The sequence below is a fragment of the Artibeus jamaicensis genome, unplaced genomic scaffold (genome assembly GCF_021234435.1).
Source record: "Artibeus jamaicensis isolate MK-2021 breed Jamaican fruit bat unplaced genomic scaffold, CSHL_Jam_final scaffold_847, whole genome shotgun sequence".
In the NCBI taxonomy this organism is placed as follows: Eukaryota; Metazoa; Chordata; class Mammalia; order Chiroptera; family Phyllostomidae; genus Artibeus; species Artibeus jamaicensis.
Window position 1 is genome coordinate 11,809,146 of NW_026522057.1, and position 20,988 is coordinate 11,830,133.

At 58.6% G+C, this 20,988-nt stretch overlaps 1 protein-coding gene across 8 annotated transcripts in view; it reads left to right on the forward strand.

Moving 5' to 3' along the window:
• COL16A1 (collagen type XVI alpha 1 chain) overlaps positions 1 to 20,988 on the forward strand; it is a 50,277-nt gene that overhangs the window by 11,924 nt on the left and 17,365 nt on the right. For 5 of the 8 annotated variants that reach the window (XM_037149586.2, XM_053660606.1, XM_053660604.1 and 2 more), the window contains 34 exons: positions 213 to 275; positions 609 to 653; positions 736 to 831; positions 1,029 to 1,067; positions 1,615 to 1,659; positions 1,817 to 1,852; positions 2,325 to 2,435; positions 2,839 to 2,874; positions 3,102 to 3,137; positions 3,215 to 3,325; positions 3,694 to 3,738; positions 4,509 to 4,544; positions 4,689 to 4,733; positions 5,027 to 5,158; positions 5,903 to 5,938; positions 6,145 to 6,252; positions 6,564 to 6,686; positions 6,784 to 6,837; positions 7,050 to 7,091; positions 7,436 to 7,471; positions 7,558 to 7,611; positions 7,769 to 7,837; positions 9,767 to 9,820; positions 9,906 to 9,932; positions 10,706 to 10,765; positions 10,948 to 10,995; positions 11,128 to 11,181; positions 14,760 to 14,813; positions 15,046 to 15,078; positions 17,429 to 17,545; positions 17,634 to 17,675; positions 17,769 to 17,855; positions 18,498 to 18,542; positions 19,471 to 19,515. In XM_037149586.2, the coding sequence (XP_037005481.2) occupies positions 213 to 275; positions 609 to 653; positions 736 to 831; positions 1,029 to 1,067; positions 1,615 to 1,659; positions 1,817 to 1,852; positions 2,325 to 2,435; positions 2,839 to 2,874; positions 3,102 to 3,137; positions 3,215 to 3,325; positions 3,694 to 3,738; positions 4,509 to 4,544; positions 4,689 to 4,733; positions 5,027 to 5,158; positions 5,903 to 5,938; positions 6,145 to 6,252; positions 6,564 to 6,686; positions 6,784 to 6,837; positions 7,050 to 7,091; positions 7,436 to 7,471; positions 7,558 to 7,611; positions 7,769 to 7,837; positions 9,767 to 9,820; positions 9,906 to 9,932; positions 10,706 to 10,765; positions 10,948 to 10,995; positions 11,128 to 11,181; positions 14,760 to 14,813; positions 15,046 to 15,078; positions 17,429 to 17,545; positions 17,634 to 17,675; positions 17,769 to 17,855; positions 18,498 to 18,542; positions 19,471 to 19,515 (2,064 nt within the window). The remainder of the gene's footprint in view (positions 1 to 212; positions 276 to 608; positions 654 to 735; positions 832 to 1,028; positions 1,068 to 1,614; positions 1,660 to 1,816; positions 1,853 to 2,324; positions 2,436 to 2,838; positions 2,875 to 3,101; positions 3,138 to 3,214; positions 3,326 to 3,693; positions 3,739 to 4,508; positions 4,545 to 4,688; positions 4,734 to 5,026; positions 5,159 to 5,902; positions 5,939 to 6,144; positions 6,253 to 6,563; positions 6,687 to 6,783; positions 6,838 to 7,049; positions 7,092 to 7,435; positions 7,472 to 7,557; positions 7,612 to 7,768; positions 7,838 to 9,766; positions 9,821 to 9,905; positions 9,933 to 10,705; positions 10,766 to 10,947; positions 10,996 to 11,127; positions 11,182 to 14,759; positions 14,814 to 15,045; positions 15,079 to 17,428; positions 17,546 to 17,633; positions 17,676 to 17,768; positions 17,856 to 18,497; positions 18,543 to 19,470; positions 19,516 to 20,988) is intronic. The other 3 variants (XM_053660607.1, XM_053660608.1, XM_053660609.1) reach the window with 3 other exon arrangements.

Here is a 20,988-nt window from a genome sequence, read left to right on the forward strand (position 1 = left end):
TAGAGGGGGATGCCACAGACCCCAGAGTGGTGGTCTGGCTGGTCTGGGAGTCCTGCCTGTTGTCTGCCCTCCTGTGGTGACCGCAGCCATTGAATCTGGGGGAGGCGGAGGCTGTGGGTCCAGGAGGCAGTTGTCTCTCCCCCAGCTGGAGCTGCCCTGCTTCTTCCCGGCCCTTCCCTCAACCCCGGCCGCTCTGTCTCTGCCTCCTGCAGGGCCAGAAAGGAGAGAAGGGAGACGGAGGCATCAAGGGCTCCATGGGAAAGCCAGGCCGAGATGTGCGTGCAGCGCCGGGGCCCCTCCCCACCACAACCACACAGCCCTTGGCAGGGATGTCGGGAAGCACGGATTTCACCACCAGGGTCCACTCCGACTCCCTTGCTCAGACAAAGGAGACGCGGGAGGGGAGGGCTGTGCCCTAGGAGTCACAGCAAGGAGGGGGCTTCCCGACTCCCAGCCTAAGAGCCCCTGACCTCTAATTCTCTGGGGCTGACATTTGATGACCTCGGGGCACTGGGTGGAGCCTGGCTTTGGGGAGGGACAGCTGGGTGGGGGGTGGGTCTGTACCCTGGGGAGGTGCCAAGCCTTGGCCACTCTTGTGCCCCCCACAGGGACGGCCTGGAGAGATCTGCGTCATGGGGCCCAAAGGACAGAAGGTGAATTGTGGGTGCCGTGGGGCAGGGAGTGGGCGCTGGGCTGAGGTGGCAGCCCTCTCACATTCACGTCACGTCTGACCAGGGAGACCCTGGCTTTGTCGGGCCTGAGGGGCTGGCAGGAGAGCCCGGGCCACCTGGCCGACCTGGGCCCCCCGGGATAGGACTCCCTGGGACCCCGGTGAGTACCCCTTGCTCTTCCTGCCATCCTTTCTTCAGAGACACTCTCCTGCCAGGCCAAGGGTGGGGAGGCCAGGCCTAGGGCCCTGGTTGGGGGGACCAGGCCTAGGGTCTTGGCTGGGGGAAGGGGCCAGAGTAGGCGTCTCTGTAATTTGAGGCCCCTGGGAAGCCTCTACCTGACTCTGTTTCTGCACTCAGGGGGACCCCGGTGGCCCGCCAGGCCCTAAAGGAGACAAGGTAAGCACAGGCTAGAGCGAGGGCATATGGGGGAGCCCCTTCAGCTCTGCGGAAGGGGACAGAAGAATGGGGCTGGGGGCAGCCTGGGTGATGGGCATGTGTTGGGGGGAAGGGGCCAGCGTTCGTCTGAGGAGGCTGGGGCCCAGGCCTAGGGAAGCGCAGGCCCGCGTCTGGAAGGGACCATAGGGGCCCGCGCCGGAGCGCCCAGCTCTCTTCAGGGCCTTGTGCCTCCATGAGCGGAGAGCCCTGGAACTGTTTGCCTGTCTGCTCTGGTTCCTCTGGAGCCAGCCAGACCACTTTCCAACCTACCACCCTGGGGAAGGGGGCACAGAGGCCTCGTGTTCTCCCCTCCTTCGCAACCAGGACTTGCGTTAGAATGGGGGGCAGGAGACAGGACGGGAGCCTTTGCTGAGCAAACAGACCAAGAGGAGGTGGGAGGTTTGGCAGAGATTATCCTGCCATCCAGAGAGGGGACCGGATGGGGACGGGCTGAATGGGCTGAGGTCGCGGCCAGCAGCCTCCCCCTTAACCCTTCTCCTGACCACAGGGCAGCTCCGGGGTGCCGGGAAAGGAAGGTCCTGGCGGGAAACCTGTGAGTGACTCCAGTTCGGGGGGGTTGGGGAAGGGGCTCCCGTCCTGCCCAAGTCCACCCTGCCACGGCCTCCAGAAGTGGGGGCTAGGTCCTCGGGCCCTCTCCTGGCACACCAGTCCCTCTGTCCTGGCGCTAATGCCCACTGCTTCTCCTGCAGGGGAAGCCAGGGGTGCCAGGGCTGAAGGGAGAAAAGGTGAGTCCCTGGCTGGGGTGCTCCAGGTTGGGTGGGGGTGGGAGCCCTTCTCGGGAGGTGACACTAAGCATCAAGGGCCCAGTGGCCAGGGGTGCTGACCTTCCTTAGGGGGCCCCCATCCTTCCTTTGTTACTACAGTGAACATGGCGATCGATCACCAGATAAAGAGCCTGGCTGGGGAGTTGCTCAGCCGGGTTCAAGTCCCCCCTCAGCCACACGTGATTATGCCCGTGGCAAACTTCTACATCTGTAAATGGGACACAGTGTGGGTGGTGGTGAGGGTGCCGTGTTGTGATGTCCAGGAGTCATTAGCTGAATGAATGAGTCGGTTGAACAGAAAGCCCCTCCAGTGTCCCTGCTGTCCACTCTGATGCTGGGGCTAAGGCGCTGGCCCGCCCAGCATCTACAGCTCCTTGTCTTCCCCTGGGTCTCAGCCCCATCTCGTCCATTTGTGGTCTCTTCGTTCCACTAGGGTGACCCCTGTGAAGTGTGTCCAACGCTGCCTGAGGGGTTCCAGAACTTCGTGGGGCTCCCTGGAAGACCAGGGCCCAAGGGGGAACCAGGTGATCCTGCACCAGCCGGGGTGAGTGCCTAGGGTATCCAGGGAGGGACCCCACAAAAACGTGGGGGATGATCATAGAGAGGTGTTGGGCAGAGAGGCTGGGTACTTCTTATGACCACAGAGAGATTATGGGCAGAGAGCCTGGGTGCTTAGCTCAATGAGTAGGGGCTGAACCACAGAGTTTAGGACTGGGCTAGAAAGCCACCCCAGGTCTCCATGGCAACTTCCCAGGGTTCCTGAGGAACTGCTAAAATGCCTTTTGGGGAAGCTGGTGTGGAGCCAACCCTTACAGTGAGCTAGGCTGCACCCTCCTCTTGGAACTGGGTGTTGGCTGGGTGGGGGTGATGGAGAGGAGTGGGCAGTGCTGGGTTGGGGTCCAGGCCTGGCCTCCCCACCCCACCCCCTCACAGACTCTTTCTCTTAGGAGGGCCTGGGAGCTGTTGGACGGAAAGGTGATCGGGTATGTAAAGGAGCCCTCTGGTGGGACAGCTTAACCTGGCTTCATCTCTGTCTGTCTCATGGCTTGATGAGCCCTGGCTCTGGGGTGCTCCCGACTTTCACTTGCCTAGAACCCTCGGGTGTCTGAAGCGTTTGTGGTGTGTGACATTGCTGTCCTCATACACGTCCAGGAGGTTTGGGGCATCCTGACATGCCCAGTCTCGGCCCTCACAACTTTTCTCTCTGCAGGGAGACCCCGGAATCCAAGGCCAGAAAGGAGAGAAGGTGAGGGGACCCCAGTCACCTGGCTGCCCTCCTCTGACTATTAGAAGCCTTTCTGATCCCTTCTCTTTCTTTCCTAGGGCGAGTCCTGTTTGTCCTGCGGCCCAGCTATGGGGGCCCAGCATCTTGGGCCTTTTACGGGGGTCAAAGGGGGCACGGGCCCCCCTGCCTTTGGTTTGCCTGGCCTCCCGGTGAGTGGCTGCTTCCTCCTAGCACAGCCCAGTCCAGCCCACCCTTGCTCCATGGTGGCCCCCCTGGGTCCCTAGGTCCCTGCCTCTCAAGGCAGAGACCGGGAGGGAGGCCCTGAGGCAGGCGTCCCAGGCTTGCACCCTGGTCCCTCCTCCATTCCTGCACTGCCCCAGGCCACTCGCCCTAGAACTCCCTCTTAGAACCTCTGAGTGCCCAGCTGTGTAACAGAAATAACAGTCCGGCTACCTGCAGGGCTGAGGGACTTGTAATTCTGAGCTGTAATTCTTTTTCTGGGCGGACACCGGGGCCCGTGGAGTCTGGGAAGGATGGGACTGGAAGATGCTGTAACTGCAGCTTGATTGTTTTTCAGGGGGAAGCTGGGGCTCCAGGGCCAGCGGGGCTGAAAGGAGAGAAGGTGAGACCTGGGTTACGTGTCAGGGCTACCAGGGCCTCTTAGCAGGGAGACGGGGAGAGGGCCCTGGCCGGGCAATAGGGACAATACAGATAAGAGATCAAACCGTACATTCACAGCGAAGCAAATTCATCGATGTGTTACCAACTGGAGTCAACGCATTTATTTCTGAGAGCCCTCGTGTTCTCCAAGAAAATTCCTTAATGTTGTATTTGAAACTGATTGAAAACAATTAAGCACATCAGTACACATCAGTATGACCTTATGATAATAAAACGCTACTAACACTTCTTTATTACTTTTTATGTGCAGGACACTGTGCCGAGTGCTTGCACATGTATTAATTTGTTTCCTCCTCTTACAAGCTTATGGGGTGGAGGCTTCATTATTCCCATTTTGCAGATGAGAAAATATGGGCACAGCGAGGCCCAGTGAATGGCACAAAGTCACATGGGTGCTTGTGTGCAGAAGTGGGATGCGAGCCCAGGAAGTCTGGCTGCAGATTCTGTGATCTTCACTTCTCAGCTGGCTCCCTCCATTCCAGAGGCCATGTTAACATTTGTATCTACAGTTGAAATGGAGACAAATCACAGCATTGAACTCACAGTGCAGTGTGACTCAGACGAGGGGTTTTGTGGGTGTACGAGTATTCAAGTGTGAGAAACCCTGAAATATATGTTCAGACTCGGCTCTGCCAAGCAAACTACACCTGTCATTTCTCAAATAGAGCTTTGCAGCTCCATTCGACCTTATGTTCTCTGCTTTGATTTCAGGGTGATTTCGGGGAGGCGGGGCCCGCTGGCAGTTCGGTAAGTGTGCTTGGGACGCCACCGCTCTGGGAAAGGACAGGAGGGAGGTGTTGCCCACTGCTGGGGAGGTGACAGGCCTGGGCGGTGCCTCAGCACGGCCCGGGCAGATGCAGAGCATCACACATTTTTTTTTTAATCACATAGGGACCACCGGGGCCCATGGGACCCGCAGGCATCAAAGGGGAGAAGGTGAGTATGGAGACGTCCCCTGCACCACGGCCTGGGCTGGCTTCCCCAACACACACTCATCTTGCTCTCCTTTGGACTCTCTGAGCCTCCCAATGTCTGAGGGTCACAGCCGACCCCTTAGCATGGCGTTCAAGTCCCCTGACGACTTGGCCCTTACCTTCCTTTCTTACCTATTCTCTCACAACTCCTGAGATATCCCTTGCCCTGTAGAGGTGCCATATCTCAGGCCTGGGTACACTCCCCAGATTCCAGTCCTGGCCTGGGGAGCCCAGCCCTCTGTCCTTGTTTGGCAGGGGGAGCCTTGTGAGCCACGTTCAGCTCTGGCCAAGCCTCAGAACGGGGACAGCCATGTGCTGGCCTTGCCTGGCCCCCCCGGAGAAAAGGGGGCGCCTGGGCCTCCAGGCTCCGGCCTGCCGGGCAAACAGGTGAGTCCCAGGGCCTCTGCAGGGGGGAGGCAGACGGGGCTCGGGAGAGACTAGGGACCCCTTGGGTCTCTCGGCTCCCTGGGCAGTGGGGAGTGGGTGGCAGTGCGTGGAGGGGTAGGGCCTTTGTCCTCAGAGAGAGCTGTCCTGACAGGTGTCTGTCCTTTACCTGGGGACACAGGACAGTAGGGTGTGCAGAAAGCACACCAGCCTGGGGCCAGCTGGGCCTGGGTTCGAAGTCCAGGCTGCCTTTCAGCAGGTTTTGGACTCAAGCGAGTTCCTTTTCCTCTCTGTTCCTGTTCCCTGTGCATGGCGGGTACGGCCGAGGAATCACGTGTGCGAAGCACTTAGCAGCACACGGTCGGCGCTCAGGGAACGGCGGTTACCGCTGTGGTGGTGGTTCTTGCTGCTGCTCTACCGGCAGCAGCAGACACGGGCGGGCACACAGCCGGGCAACCCTGAAGCACATCATCAGCTCATATAACCTCTCTAGAGCCCTGCCGCGGAGACACCTGGGCTACTTGGTCATCCCCATTTAGCAGATGAGGGCATCGAGGCACAGACAGGTGCCCAGGGTCACCCAGGCAGGCGTGCGGCTCAAATCTTTTCTCTTAGTCCACGCAGTAACTGAGAGCAGAGACCTGGGTCTGTTTTGTATGTTGTTGCATTTCCTGGGCCTCCCACGGTGTCGGCCGCTTAGGGGGATCTGGTATGAGTGAATGGGTGCTGCAAATGCTTTCTCCGCAGGGCAAGGCTGGAGAGCGTGGACTGAAGGGGCAGAAGGTGAGACAGCCTCACTGGGCATGGGGGGGCACCTCCTCTTCTCAGATGCCCTCTCTGCCTTCTTTTGCTGGTTGCCCCGTGCCCACTCTCTTCTCCCTGCCCAGTCCCCTGACCCAGCAATGGGCTCTGAGTACCTGCAGGTCCCAAGAAGGCAACCTGCCCCCACGTGGGTCACCTTACTCCTCCTCCATCCCTACTCCTTACAGGGCGACGCAGGAAACCCTGGAGATCCTGGAACCCCTGGCACCTCGGGGCAGCCAGGACTGTCGGGAGAGCCTGGGGTTCGGGGCCCCCTGGGCCCGAAAGGAGAGAAGGTCAGTCAGGCGGGGGCAGTTTGTTGCATGAACAAAAAGAAATCAGACCACAGGGTATGAGCGGGGAAGGCTGTGGGGTTGGGCTGTGAGCCTCCTAGGACACCAGAAGCACTGGGTAGAGGCGCCTCCACCCTTCCCTGAGGCAGGAGAAGAGCTAGGAATGTTTTCATCTCCCAGGCTGAGGTGGGGGCAGTAGAGGGGCAGAGCTCTCAGAGAGGCACGGAGACCACCCCCCTCCCTTTTTCATGCCTCCTGCTGGCCTGACTGCTGCGCTGGCTCACCCACTCCTGTTTATGCCTGTCTCTGACTAGGGTGACAGCTGCACGGCCTGCCCCAGCCTGCAGGGGGCGCTGACCGACGTGATGGGACTGCCTGGGAAGCCAGGCCCCAAAGGAGAGCCAGGCCCAGAAGGTGTGGGCCGGCCTGGGAAACCGGTGAGTTCCGGCTATCTGCCCTCTGGTCCTTTCCTACCTGGGCTTCCCCCCTCTCCCCTTTCCTCTGTGGGACCCATGGAACCTCTGTGTCTTTTAGGGCCAGCCTGGTCTACCAGGAGTTCAAGGGCCGCCGGGACTGAAGGGTGTGCAGGTAGGTGTGAGTGTGGGGGACCTGAGCAGCAGGTATGTGTGGGTGACGGCGGGGTGGGGAGATCCATGGGGGCAGCGGCTGCAGTGGGGGACGGAGATTATCTATAGAGTAGGGAGAAACGTGGAGGAGGTGAAAGAGATGGGGCTGTGGGAGTGTCACCGGTCAAGCGTGAGTGGGGCTCTCAAGCCAAGGATGTCCTTGTGTCTCTTCAGGGAGAGCCTGGGCCTCCAGGAATAGGAGTCCAGGGGCCCCAGGTGAGTCTGGAGCCTTACCTTTGCCTGCCCGCTGACCCCCTCTCCCCCAAAACACTGCCACCAGCCAGCTGTGCACTCCCATCTACCCTGAAACCACAAAGCTCTGCCCTCCCCCAAATGCTCAAGGGCACCGCTCTGGGATACAGTTGTGCAGCAGCCTTAGCCTTGCTTCTGTCCAGGATCTTGGCTTTGAACCCTGCCTTTCTGACCCTCGGGGTCTTCTTGGGGTGTTCCTCTGAGGGCTGGCAGACCACCCACCACAGAGCAGGTCTGCCAGCGGGGCAGGGCCAGGGGGCAGGTTGGCCTGGGCGGGTGTGGCCCAGTCTGCCTTTTCTGACTTGCAGGGGGAACCTGGAGCCCAGGGTTTGCCTGGCGTTCAGGTATGTCTGCCTTGGGCCTGGAGGGGGCTGGCAGGGGAAGGGGCTACTCTAGGGTAAGGGATAACTAGCTGTGCTTCCATCTGCAGGGGTTCCCTGGACCCCGAGGACCACCCGGCCCTGCTGGAGAGAAGGGTCCCAAGGTGAGCCTCTGCCTCCTTGGGCACTAGGCCTGCGGTGCTTCGGTGAGGCCTGGCATCGGGAGCAGGGGACGTGGGAACTGAGTGATGGCCACCAGAGAGCTGCCCAGGTGTCTCACCTGCTGGGTTGCCCCGGCAACCTTTGTACCCTCTTCTGCAGGGACCTCCGGGGGTGAAAGGAGCCATCGGACCCATGGGACTTCCTGGTGCCAGTGTTCCCGGGCCTCCGGTAAGGGTCCTGTCTGCGCTCCATGTGGGGGGTGGCTCTGGGAAGAGGGCACGAGGCCGACCCCGCCTGTCCCCCAGCAGCGTGGGGGCGGAGAGGCCTCCGCTCAGCCCAGCCTTGGAGAAGGAGGACCGCCTGAGCAACGGCGAGACTGATCACCATCATTTCCTGCGCAGTGACTGTGCTGAGGTCCTGTGCTAAGCTCCAAACAAATAGGGATTCGGTCCGTTCTCACAGCCGCTCTGCACGGGAACGGCTGTACTGATTCAGGCTATTTCACAGACAAGGAACCTGCAAGCCCCAGAGGGAGGAGGCAGAGTCAGGACTTGAACCCAGCTCTGTCTGACTCAAAGCCTCTGTATGAACTCCCCCACCCCCGCTTCAGTCTGCGGCGTAGTCAGGGGTCTAAACCGGTGCTACCCAATGGGACTCCCTGTGAGGGTGGAAACACTCTGTTCCTCGCTGCCGGAGGCGGTAGCCACTAGCCACGTATGGCCGTCGAGCGCTCGCGGTGTAGCTAGTGTGACTGAGGAACGAAAATGTACATTTCATTTACTTTTAACAAACTGAGCCTTGACTTGGTGGCTCGGTTGGGGTGTCACCCCACACACCAAAAGGTTGTGGGTTCGATCCCCAGTCCAGACACGTACCAGAGGCAACCGATGGATCTCTCTCTCTCTCTTTCTAAAAATCAATAAACTTATCCTTGGGTGAGGATTTTAAAGTAATTTTAAAATTCATTTGAGTTGAAATAGCCCTGTGTGGCTACAGGCTACTGTGCTGGACGGCAGAGGTCCATCCCGACCAGCAATACTTCCAGCTCAAAGGCCCCCTTTGGCATCATCCCCCCAATGAGTCCCATGTCCTAAAAGCTGTGTTTATGGAGCCAACTGCATCAGTTAAGTAACATTAAATGCAGTTCCTCATTTTCATTCAGCAAAGACCTGTACGACAGTCAGCTTCACATGAACCCACTAGAATGTTGCAAGGTGATACAATTCTAGCCTCACTCAAAAAAAAGCCACCGTTCAGCCAGCCGGGGCCATGCCGGGTTGTGGACAAATGGTAGAAATTTTCTTACGGGCTTTCGGCAGTGTAGAAAATAGCCCCTCGAACCATAACTTTTCTGTATTTATGGATCCCTAGAGAAGTCCCAGCTCCGGTTTGGGAATCACCGATGGATTCCTTTTAGGGAGCTGTGAGGCCCACGGGGGCCGGGGACTTGCCCAGGCTCCTGCAGCCAGTCTGCCCTGCCCCGTCGAGCTGGCTCTCGGGGTCCCTCCCTGCCCGTCCTGGGGACTCCTGGGGTAAAGCAGAGGCAGAGGTGAAGGTGCCCCTCGTCCCTGGGGAGCCTCCAGTCCCAGGCGTGAAGGTGGCAGGCCCGCAGGACGGCAGCCGTCAGAACGCCCGTGTGCCAGGCTGGCCTCCCCGGACCTGCTCTGCATCCAGGAGGCTCCCCAGTCCGGCCCCACACTCACTGGCTGTGACCCTGGGCGAGTGCCAGCCTCTCAGAGTTTCCTGTTTCTTGTTGATAGAACAGGAGCTGCAATAAATCGCCTGAGATAACAACCTCTGTGACAGAGAGGACATGGGCCCAACACCGGAGGGCGGGGGGGAGGGCAGGGACTCTGGCCACACGGGCCTGGCGTGGTCGCGCTGTTGGGTCTGTCGCAAAAATCTCCTTCAGCCTCAGTTTCTTTACCCATAAACCAGAGCAGCGCTGTCCTGGGGGCGGGGCTGAGGATCCCAGTCGGTGTTCTCTGCGGTGTTCTGTCCCCTTCATCTCGGTCTTGTCCTCCACAACGGGGCACCGGATACGGGCTCCAGGGGAGCCTGGCGCTGCTTCTCTTTGTCCCAGAGCCCTCCCTGCAGGCAGGCCGATGCTGGCTGCTGTGTAGCATCAACCACTGACCCTAGGCTCTCTCTCTTAAGGGACCTGATGGGCAGCAAGGACAGACTGGACTTCCAGGAGCCAGAGGGACGCCCGTGAGTACAGTGTCCCGAGGCGGCAGGAAGCCACAGCTGCGTCCGCGCCCTCACCTACTCATCTTCCTGTGTTTTTCCCCTGCAGGGTGAGAAAGGATCTCAGGGAGAGAAGGTAAGTCCCATTTCTCCAGGGAAGGTAGCAGTCCCTACAGTCCTGCCACCCAAGGGAACCTATGTACATGCTAGTGGCCCTGGCTGGGAGAATGGGGACCGTCCTGGTCTTCTTGCCTTCTACCAGCTCACTGGTCCCAGGGAGCAGGAACCCCGAATGCTCCCCACTTTACCTGGGTGCTGACCCAGGGCTCTATCAGGATCCCAGGAGACCCAAAGAGTTCCAAGATCACCCCACTGGGCAGGGGACAGCTGCATTTTTCGAGTGGACGTGAGTGCTGAGGCAGGGGACAGGGACAGGGACTAGCCAGGGAAGGACTCGTGGTGAAAGGGCAGAATGGAGAGGGACCAGGAGAGAAGGGCCTAGCGGCCAGGCTGGGCCCGGAGGGAGCAGGGCTGCCGCTGGGCGGAGCCGAGACTGCACTGGAGGTGAGAATACCTGTGGGGCAGTAGGCTGCGGGGAAGCTGAAAACGCAGGCATGGCAGCAGCCCTTGTTTGCTGAGTGCCTCCCACTGGGCAGGAGCTCTACCTGAGCTGACCTGTTCCACCTTCATGACAGTCTGTGCATTCGCCGTTACCACCCCCATCTTACAGATGAGGAGGCTGAGGTTCAAGGGGTCGAACAGACTGCTCAAGTGCATGGTCGTAAGAGACAGGTCCTAGATTTAAACCCTGGCCTCTCCATCCCATGTGCCTGCGCCACCTGCCAGCTGTCAGTTTCCAGAAGGTCCTCCATCCTTGCTCTCCTCTGACAAAGGCGCCTGTCTTTTCAGGGTGAGCCCGGGGAGTGCTCCTGTCCCTCCCGAGGAGACCCTGTCTTCTCTGGCATGCCGGTAAGTGGCGCTGAGAGCCCTCCCCCCAGCCAGGGGGAGAGGCCTGGCTTCCCGCCACAGCCCAACATGCAAAAGCCCCGCGGGGCTTTGCGCCCCAGCCAGCTGCCTCCCCACGCAGCCCTGCGCTTGGTGTGGACGTTGCCTGTAACCTCTCCCCTTTTGCGACCCCCACTCCCACCCAGGGTGCTCCGGGACTTTGGATGGGCAGCTCCTGGCAGCCGGGCCCGCAGGTGTGTGTCGCTTGTCTCCTGTGTTTCTCCTCTTGTCCGCCAGCGCCTCTCGGCTTGCCCGCCCTCACACTGCTGCCCCCAGCCACGGGGCAGCACTTTCTTCCGGGTCTGATTATTTCTTCTCCCCCTCAGGGTCCCCCAGGAGTTCCCGGACCACCAGGCCCCCCTGGGATGCCCGGGCTGCAGGTGAATGGGGATAGGAGAATGAGTTTGGGAGGCAAGGCACATGCCGTGTGCTGGGCCCCAGGGTGCGCTGCTCCCCAGCCCCGAGCACGCACACCTGCCATTTCTCACTCCTCTGAGCTCCCACTCCCCAGGGTGCTCTGGAGGGCCCACTGACCCCTGGGGCAGGCCGTGAGCACTCCCGGGCTTTTTTAAAGGCATGTCCTGCTGTGCCCCAGCCACGCCACCCAACTGACCCCCGTGCCAGGCCCAGGCCTTGGCCCCTGTCGGGAACCCGGAATCTGGGTCAGACAAAACATTTCTCACACTGGTGCAGAGCTCCACCTGTTTTTCACACACCTGCTATTTTCTAGGGACTGTTTTTGTTTTTTTTTTAAGATGCTGGTGATAAAACAGTGGATGAACTTACAAATCCCTCTTCTCTTGGAGTTTGTTTTCTAGTCAGAGGGACAGACAATGAGCAAGATAAATACATGGAATATAGTATGTCAGGAGATGATACACACTAAGGAGAAAGTAAAGCAGGGAGTGGGAATGGAAAACGGGAGGAAGGCAGGGCAGAGATGTGGGGAGAATGGAGAACAGAAGGTAACATTTGAACTGAGGCTTAAGGAATATGAGGAGTGCATCTCATTATGCTTTATTCTCAGGGGAGAGTATTCCTGACAGAAAGCAGCAGGTGCAAAGGCCGGAGGGGGGAATGTGCCATCTCTGGTGGGGAGGCCAGCGATAGTAAGGAGAGAGAGGCTGGAGCTGAGGTCCCGCCGCACTGACTAGTGTTCATTCCGGAGCCTGGCGGCCTGACTCTGAATCCCAGCTTGGCTACATGCCAGCTGTGTGATGTTGGTCCAGTTACTTACCCTCTCTGTGTCTCCATCTGTTAAGTGGTGATCATTACCACATGTACCTCATGGGGCTATTGTGAATTTCAAACAAGCTAATGCATGAAAAGTATATAGAACGGTGCCTGGTACATAGTAGATGCCTAGAAGGTATTCACCATCATTATGACGACCACTACTATTTTTTTTTTTAAGATTTTATTCATTTATCTTTAGAGGGGAAGGGAAAGAGAGAGGGAGAGAAACATCAGTGTATGGTTGCCTCTCATGCATCCCCTGCTGGGAACTGGCCTGCAACCCAGGCATGTGCCCTGACTGGGAATCAAATCAAGGCTGTTTGGTTTGCAGGCCCACGCTCAATCCACTGAGCTACACCAGCCAGGGTGACAACTACTATTGTTATTTCACGTCCATTCTCTCATTCACTGAAGCCTTACTATTGTTATTTCACGTCCATTCTCTCATTCATTGAAGCCTTACATCAACGCTAGTAGGAAGGTGGTGTATCCCTAGGTTCCAGTGGGGCAAAACAGGGCTCTGAGAGGGGAAGAATCTTGGCTGAGGTCACCCAGCTGGGAGTTGGTGGCACTGGACTGAGCTTCCCAGTGCAAAGCACTTTCTTCTCCCATGTGCCGCCTTCTGGGACAGTTCCCAAGCGGCTTGCACAGCAGGCCACATTTCTTCTCCCTCCCTTCTGGGAGGCACAGACAGTGGCTGCTGCGTGTCTGGCTCTCAGCTCCTGGAAGGGTGATTTTCACCTGAAGAAGGTGGGTAGAATCACATGGAAGCTTTTTACAAACTGCATTCCCCACAGCCCTAGTGATTTGGAGATTTTGCACTCATGCGCACACATGCACACCCATTGCTGATGGGAATCTCCACTCTGATCACAGTTCTCTGTCTCATCCAGAGGCAGAAGCAGAGCCAACTCTGGGCCCCCAGGGGCAGCTACACGTTTCCCAAGTATCGGGGCTTCCCATGCTGCACTTCTGCCAGGAAACAGGAATCTGTCTGCAGGGAGCTTGCAGTTTGCTTGGGGAAACACGGCAGTCATTTCAGAGTGATCCGTTCACCAGCTCATGCGGATGCTGTGTGAGCCGTGCCAAGGCATGCTGGGGGAACGAGGCAGAGCGGTGACTGCTGAGCCTGGTAGTCCCAGGCACCAGAGTCCTCTTCCAGCACCAGCGCTGGGGACCAGGCTGAGGCTGCCTCTAACAGGCAGCCGCCCTGTGCCAGGCAGGGTGCAGGTCCTACCCCTCCGGCTGGGTCGTCTGCTGCAGCTCCTCTTTCATGTGCAGGAACTGGCTTGGGGACACGCAGCGCTCACTGGCCCGAAGCCACTTCTTGGTTATATCATGTAACCGTCACCCATTTCATAGAAGAAGGAAACTGAGGCACAGGGGTTAAGAAATGTGTCCAGGGCTAGATAGCTAGTAGACGGTGAGCAAACAGCTGTTCACATCTACAGCAGAACAGTAGGTGGGCGTTTTAATTCTGGGAGTCAGGGAAAGAAAAATCACAAAGAATCAGGCTTGAACTAACACACGGGCATTGCAGAGTGGAGCTGGGGGTGAATAAGAATTTAGGGCATAATTATAATTAACATGTTCAAGGTTTTTTTCCCTTCCCAAGGTACTGTTCTAGGCACTTCACCCCATGAACTCCTTTAGGACGCAGAATGAGGAGGGCTGGGTGATGACTCGGTGGCGTAAGAGGAGGCAGCAGGGCTGACGTGGGGTCTGACCCAGGCCTGGTGCAGCCTGGCCTGAAAGCGGGTGGGCTGGTGGGAGAAGGTGCATGTTCTCTTGCTGGGAGCTGGGACCTGAAGGGTGGCCATCTCTCAGAGCTGGCCAAGGAAATCCCAGGCCAGGAAAAGCAGGGTGAGCAGTGGCACGTTCGCTCCACATATTTCGTGCATGCCTCCTCCCTGTCGGGCACTGAGGATTTGAGGGGAAGCGCACGCCCTGCTTCCACAGAGCATTTAATATGCACATGCACACCTTGAGTCTGCCAGGGGAGCAGAGAGGTCAGGGGCAAACCTTTCCTGTGAGCATTCTTCGTGCCGGGCGGTGTCCTAAGCTCCTTACAGCTCGGGTCTCCTTTCAAGCCTCACTGTAAACTAGCCCTGTGTTATAGGTAAGGAAACTGAGGCACAGAGATTGTTTCTTCTCCCACGTAACCTGCCAAACGTTATACAGGTAGTAGGAACTGGTGCCTAACTAGGTCTGACTCCCCAGGCTCCACCTTGTGTTTGCAAGTGTCCTTGGGAGGGTCTTTTGAGAAACGATGCTGGAATCGTGGTGGAGAGGGACATTGAGGCCAGCGGTCCTCACTCTGAACCTCACCTCTGTGCCTTGCTTGCCCTGTGACCTTGGGCGGTTACTTACCCTCTCTTGTTCTGTTTTTAAGATGGAGATAACACCTAGTTCACCAATAGAATTGTGACGATTCAATGAGAAAATGTAGGAAAAGGACTTAGCACAGAAAGAAGCAATGGTTACTTACTATGTAGGAGACCCTTTGCCTAATTTCCGACTTCCGGTAACACGCAGAGAAAAAACGCCCTGTCAGACTGGTTTGGCGGTCACCCTATGACCACATCTGGGGATTTCAAGCTAAGAATACGGGTTCAGCTTCGCAAGACAAGGGGAAGAGGCAATGGGGATGGTGGGAACGAAGCAGGGAGCCCTGTGGGCTGGAGAGGGGAGTCCACTCACTGGCGTCTCTTCTTGGCTGCAGGGAGTGCCTGGAAACAACGGTTTGCCGGGACAGCCTGGGCTGCCTGCAGAACTGGTAGGTACTGGCCAGGGCTCACTGTCCAGCTGCCTTCCCAGGGCTGAACTTGCCAGGCCAGCGCCCTGAGCTGCAGTGGCATTAGTTTGAGGAGGGGGTCCCTCTTCTCTCTCCCTCTTCCAAGGCTGGGAGAAGCCTGGATGGCACATGGCTTCCCAAGGCTCTGCCTGATGCCTTAATTCTCCTTCCTCCTCCCATCCCCCACCTGAGCCCTCCCATCTGTCTCTTGCAGGGATCCTTACCCATTGAACAGCACCTCCTTCAGGTAAGAGGGTAAGAAGGAGGGGGTAGGGACTGGCAGGGGTGGCAGAGAGAGCTGCAGATGGAACTGTCTGTGGGCAATGTGGGCTCCGTGCATGTATAAGAGGGTCTAGCTCCTAACTAACCCTCAGGCAATACCTGCTGAAGGGACCCTGTTTGAAGGAACCCTGAGAAGGTACCCATGTGGTGGATGCTATTGGCAGCTCCAGTCCCAAAGCCAGTCAGGCCCTCTGCCCCACTGGTCACGCCAGGCCAGGGTCCAGCAGCACCCAGAGCAGAGCAAGTGGGGAGGGAGCAAGTGCCCTGGGGGGTCTCAGGCCTGCGCGCCCAGGCTGCACTCTGTGGTGAGACTGGGCGGGGTCCTTGGGGAAGGCTTCAGCCATCTTCCAGGAAGAATCCAGGAGGGAGAGGGGATTCCAGAAGCCATTCTGAAGGTGCAAGGGGACTTGGAGCCCAGAGGCAGAGTCAGCCTGTGCCCAGGCAGCAGACAGTGTCAAGGTCACACCCAAGGGCGTGGCTTGGTCTGGCCTCTCAAGCTGGGCTGAGATTGTCCCTTGGGAGTCAAGGGTGAGACAGCCCTTCCTTGCTCAGTCACCTCTGGAGATGAGACCTGAACTTTTCTCTCCTCCAGCTCGGCATCCTCAGGGGTCCCTCCCAAGCTTTGGCCACCAGAGTCCCCTGTTCTGCCACCTTCTAGCACTGGCTAGTCGGTGCCCTGGATGTCCCACTACCCCACTGGGTCAGGACGGCATGGGGCGCGCCTGCCCTGCTCCTGCCCTAGCCCAGCAATTTTCAACCTTTTTTACCTCACGGCACAAAAAAAAACGAATTTTAAAATTCTGTAGTGCACCAAAAGATATATTTTTGCTGATCTGACATAAAAATAGGTATAGTTTTGATTCATTCACACCAGATGGCTATTGTTGTGTTGGCTGTTGTCTTTTTTTATTTGACACTCTAAGGGGAAAGAGGTCAGTGCCCCTGACTACATAGTCAGGTATCGCATGTTTTGAAAATTCTTGCGACTCACTGATTGAAAATCGCTGCCCCAGACAGCAGCCGTCTCCAGAAGCAGCCTGAGGCCAGGTGAGCCTCCTGGCAGTGATTGCAGCACAGTGGGGTTGTGGCAAAGAAACCCCAGCTCCTCTGTCCCAGGCTTCTGGCAGTCTGGGCTCCTCCGAGTCCCACCCCTGGGCAAGCAACTGTGTGGCTCATGCAGGGCTTAACGTTTCTCTGTGCGGCACTTCTTCTCGTGGCTTCTTAACCAAATACTTCGCAGCCCCCCCCCCCCCAGCAGCAGTCTGGAGAGGGGGCGGAAGGCACCGCAGGGAGTGCTGACCAGGAGGCCCGCCACCACATGCTTGCACGGCCCAGAGGAAGCCCGGGCCTGTGGACTGAGCACCAGCTCTGGCCCCAGACAGGCCGGGGTTTAGTCCAGGCTGCCCCGGACCGTGGACAAGTCACGCTGTCTCTCTGAGTGTGGGCTTTCTTATCTCCACGATGCTGCTGAGATGACCCGCCTCACTGTGCCGTCAGGGTCCAGTGCGATAACCTGCACAGGCCTATTACGATGACTGGCGTGTGGGTGCTGAGTAAGTGACAGCTGTGTCACCAGCCTGTGCAGGGAACAGTGAGGTTGGAGCAGGGGCTCCTGCCCCAGGGGTTCACGGACACCCCACCAGGACATGCAGAGACCCCAGGCTTCCCAGTCCTCTAAAACTATAGTCTACTTTTTTTTGTTAGTGGGTTTTCTTTTTCTGGGAGGAGGACTCATAGCTTCCATCAAACTTCCAGAGAGCTCTGTGACCCACAGAGGTTAACCTCCCCCCGCCCTGGGGTAAGGGGAAGACCTTCTTGTCGGGAAGACTGCTGGGCCCTGTGAACCGGGAGTCTCTGGTGGCTGGGACCTGCTGGGGACAGAAGGCAGACTCCGTCCCCGAGGGTGTCTTCGAAAGGCCCGGCCGCTCCTGCAGCTGCTTCCCCTGCTCCTGCAGAAGCTGTTCAGAGCGGCCTTTTCAGCCTGAACCCTCGGTGGCGTGTCTTCACCGTGGGCGCAGGTTTCAGGAACAACGGGGACAGATGGTCCCTCTGTGGGCTCCTCTGCCTCCTCCACGCGCCCGTCTGGAAAGCGGCTTTGGCGGTGCCCACCAGCACTGCTTCTTGGAGGAAACTCAAAGCCAGTGTTGGGACTGTGTCCCCTGAGGATGGAGCAGAGTTGCCACAGGGACGTGGCTGGGGAGAAGGAGAGGGTGGGCGGAGGGCTGCCTGCAGGGCTGGGTGCGTGGGCTCTTCCACCTGGCCCTTCCCGGCCACCTCAGACCCGTGCCCCAGCGCCCTCCCCTTTCCCCCCTCAGAGCCTCTGCGGGGACTGTGTCCAGAGGCAGACAGCCCACCCAGCGGCCCTCCTGCAGAAAGGGGAGAAGGGAGACCAGGGCATCCCTGGAGTGCCAGGCTTTGACAACTGTGCCCGGGTAAGAGGCTGGGCTCAGGGGTAGCCTTGGTGCAGGGGGAGCCCCTGGTGGCCGCACCTGACAGAGCTATGTCGTCCCTCCCTCACAGTGCTTTGCAGAGCGGGAGCGCCCCAGAGCGGAGGAGGCCCGGGTGAGTGGGCCTTCGCCTTCCCTCCCCCCACTGCCCTGAGCCCCACAGGGAGGGCCCCTGCCTGCTCAGTCCCATCATCTCCCCCTTTTCCAGGGAGACAACATCGAGGGTGAGCCGGGCTGTGCCGGGAGCCCTGGCCTGCCGGGTCCTCCGGGACTGCCAGGCCAGAGAGGAGAAGAGGTAAGACCAGGGGTGGGCCCTCGTCCTCGAAGCCACCCCCAGTTCCCGAGGGCAGTTTCACTGCTGCCAAATGTCTTCTTGGGCCCTCCGGTGGCTGGTTCCGTGTCTTGGGAGTCCTTCAGGGGCCTCGGAGGACTCAGGTCGGCTGGTGCCCCTGACCGCTCTGACCTCACTGCTCTCCAAGCACACTGGTCTCCTCGCTGCTCTTGGACACTCTCCCTCCCCGGCCCGGCTGCCATCTCTGTCCCTGTCACATCACTGTCTGACAGGCTGTGTGTTCCCTTCATTTAAAAGCACTCCACAGGCACCTACTGAGCGCCAGCTACAGCTACATGCCAGCCCCCATTCTGTCCTTTACCATCCGCCTCCCCACTAAAGTGTAAGCACCACGAGGCGCAGGTTTCTGTGTTCTGTTTATTGCTGTGTCCCCAGCACCTGGACCCGGCACATAGTATAGCTGCTCAATAGATATGTGTTGGATGATTCAATGAACTGAATGCAAGGTTTGACATCAGCTTTCACATCCTGCTTTGTTATCAGCTGCCTGCAGACTCTGGCCGTGGTGAGCCAGGAGGGCCGCTGCAACCCCGGGCTCCGTGGGGCCTGAGCCTCTTCATTCATTTCCCTTGGCTTCCTTTGCAGGGTCCGCCTGGCACGAGGGGCTCCCCGGGTCCTCCAGGCCCCATTGTAAGTATCTGGGGTCTCCTGACCTGCTTGAGAGGCTCTCAGAGGGGTCTTAGTGCTTGGAGACCAGTTTGCTGCCATGTGTCCAGGAAGCTGCTTGGGGCAGAACGAGGGAACTCCTGCTGCCCACTCCCTTCTCTCGGCCGAGTGTCTATGGGGGCCATGGACCCCCACCACTGGACCCCTGGGGTTCTGCTGCTCTGCCAGTGGTCCTGCATAGAGGAGGCCTCAGGGGCTCATCTGTGTTTCCCCGTCCCCATCCCTGCCGTGTTTTGCACAAGGGACCCAGGCTGGCCTAGACAGGGGGGCACCGAGGCTGCTGGCTCTTGGCCTCTGCAGCCAGGAAAGCACGTGGCCGCCTGGCCAGATCCCTCTATGCTCCCGTGACACCAGTCCCTACAGGGGCCAGGGGCTGAGACGGAGCTGCCCTCCCCTGCTCTGCAGGGCCACCTCCAGGACAAGCCTCCGAAGGCCGGACAAGGGGCATCCCCCCGGAGTGCTCTGTGGTGTTTGTATGGCGGGAGAATAGAAGTGATTAGAAAAGGCTGGGAGAACAAAAAATGCTTTCTTTGAAGAAAAAAAGGCTGGTGGGAACTATCTTAGAAGCAGGAGCCATCCAGCTGGGGGCTCTGGAGGTCAGGTAACAGGGATGAGGGGCCTCCACCCCAGTAGGGGGGTTCCGTTAGACCTGAGCTGACTTGGGAAGGGCCGCTGGCCTCTGGGGGCTGTTTCTCATCTCTGCTGATGGCAGAGCCACTCTTCCTGGAGCCAAGGGGAGGAGCGTGCGTCTCTGGGCCAAGACTTCCAAAGAGCCTCTTTTCCAGCTGCTTTGAAATACTCCCGTGACCTCTCCCACAACCCCTCAGCCCCAGACTGTGTGCCCCAGAGAGACTGTGCTTGTGAGATGTGACCTGCCTGTTTCTCCCCCCAGGGCCCCCCAGGTTTTCCTGGTGCCGTTGGCTCCCCCGGATTGCCTGTAAGAACCTAGTGCTGCTCAGCCTCCCCTCCCCCCACCAGCCAGGTCTCTGTGGCTTTTGCTTGTCTCCTTCCCTGTCGTGGCCTCACCTCCATCCGCCATGTTTGCTTGTTGTTGTCCCCCTGCAGGCATGGTGGCTAACGACACAGGCTCCCTGAGGTCCCAGCAGCTTGGGCATCCTCCCAGCGTCTGCCTTCTTGTCATTTCCCTTCTCCCACTTCTCCTGCTTTCTTTCTCTCATCGCCCTGCCCCGTCCCATCACTTTTGTCCCCCTTTTCTCCCCCACAACCGCACATCACTCTCCATAAGTCCTCTGGAGCTATTTCACCTGCTTATTTTAAGCTGGTGCCTCCAGGGGCCCTCTCCGTTCCTCCCTTTTCTGCCTGCCACTTCTCCCACCTTTGGTGTTCACTGAAGATTTGCTGAAAGTTGTTCTTGGGGTCCTGCCAGGCGACTGGCGCTGAGCCTGGCAGGGATGCCAAAGCTTTAGGGCTTCACATTGCAGGCTGGCACAGGTTTGCTGCCCTGCCGCTTGGCAGGGCTGTCCGGAGGCACCCCGGGGACCAAAAGGTGACGGTGCCTGCACCTTTCCCATCGTCCTGGAGGAAACTCTCAGCTTCCTCCTCTTCCTTTCCACCTTTCTTGGCTCCAGTCCCAGTCTGCTCCAAGGCTGGACATGTGATGCCAGCCAGTGGGGTTTCTGAAAGTCGGGGGCCCTGCCCCTCTTTTCTCAGCATCTTGGTCTGCTCCTTCTGCCAGGTGTCCTTAATTTCTCTGCCCTCATCATCACCACAAGTGTGTTTGAACCATCCTCATTCTCACTTTGCTCTGGGTCATGGAAACTAACCTACCGGGTGTCAGACTGTGTGCTCCTGAGACCTGGCTCTCCTCCTCCCCGGCCTGGTGGCGCAGGCCCAGGGAGCCGGGTCCCTCCTTGTGGCAGTTCCAGCTGTCCCCACGCCCTCATCCTGGCTGGGCCATGTCTGTTCCTGCTTGCTTGGGTGAAGGGGCCATCTGTCCGTCTAGCCATCTGTCTTGTGTTGTGGAAAGATTTGGGCGCCGTCTCTTGCGGGCACGAGGGAGGAGGGGCAGACACGGCCCCTTCATGCTGCAGTGAATGTGCAAAGGGCAGGGTGAGGTGTGGGGGCGGGAGCTCCAGTTTTGATTGACGTTGCCATCCCTTTCTACCCCAAAAAGTGACAGGGACTGCTCTGGAGGCAGCCTTCCCATGTCTCTCCCCTGTGTCCCCAAAAGAAGGTGATTTTGACGGGGGGAGGGAAGGGGCCTTGGACAGGTAAGTGTTGGGTGCCCAGTGGTACATTTTAGTGGGAGCACCACTCCAGGGACACCTCTCCTGACGGTTGCCGTCACAGATGGAGCACATGTGTGTCACCCTCTTGGAGGCACACCCAGATAATTACCATGGTAGGGCACACCAGTGATAGTCACCTGCCTCATAGGCACCTTCTGGGA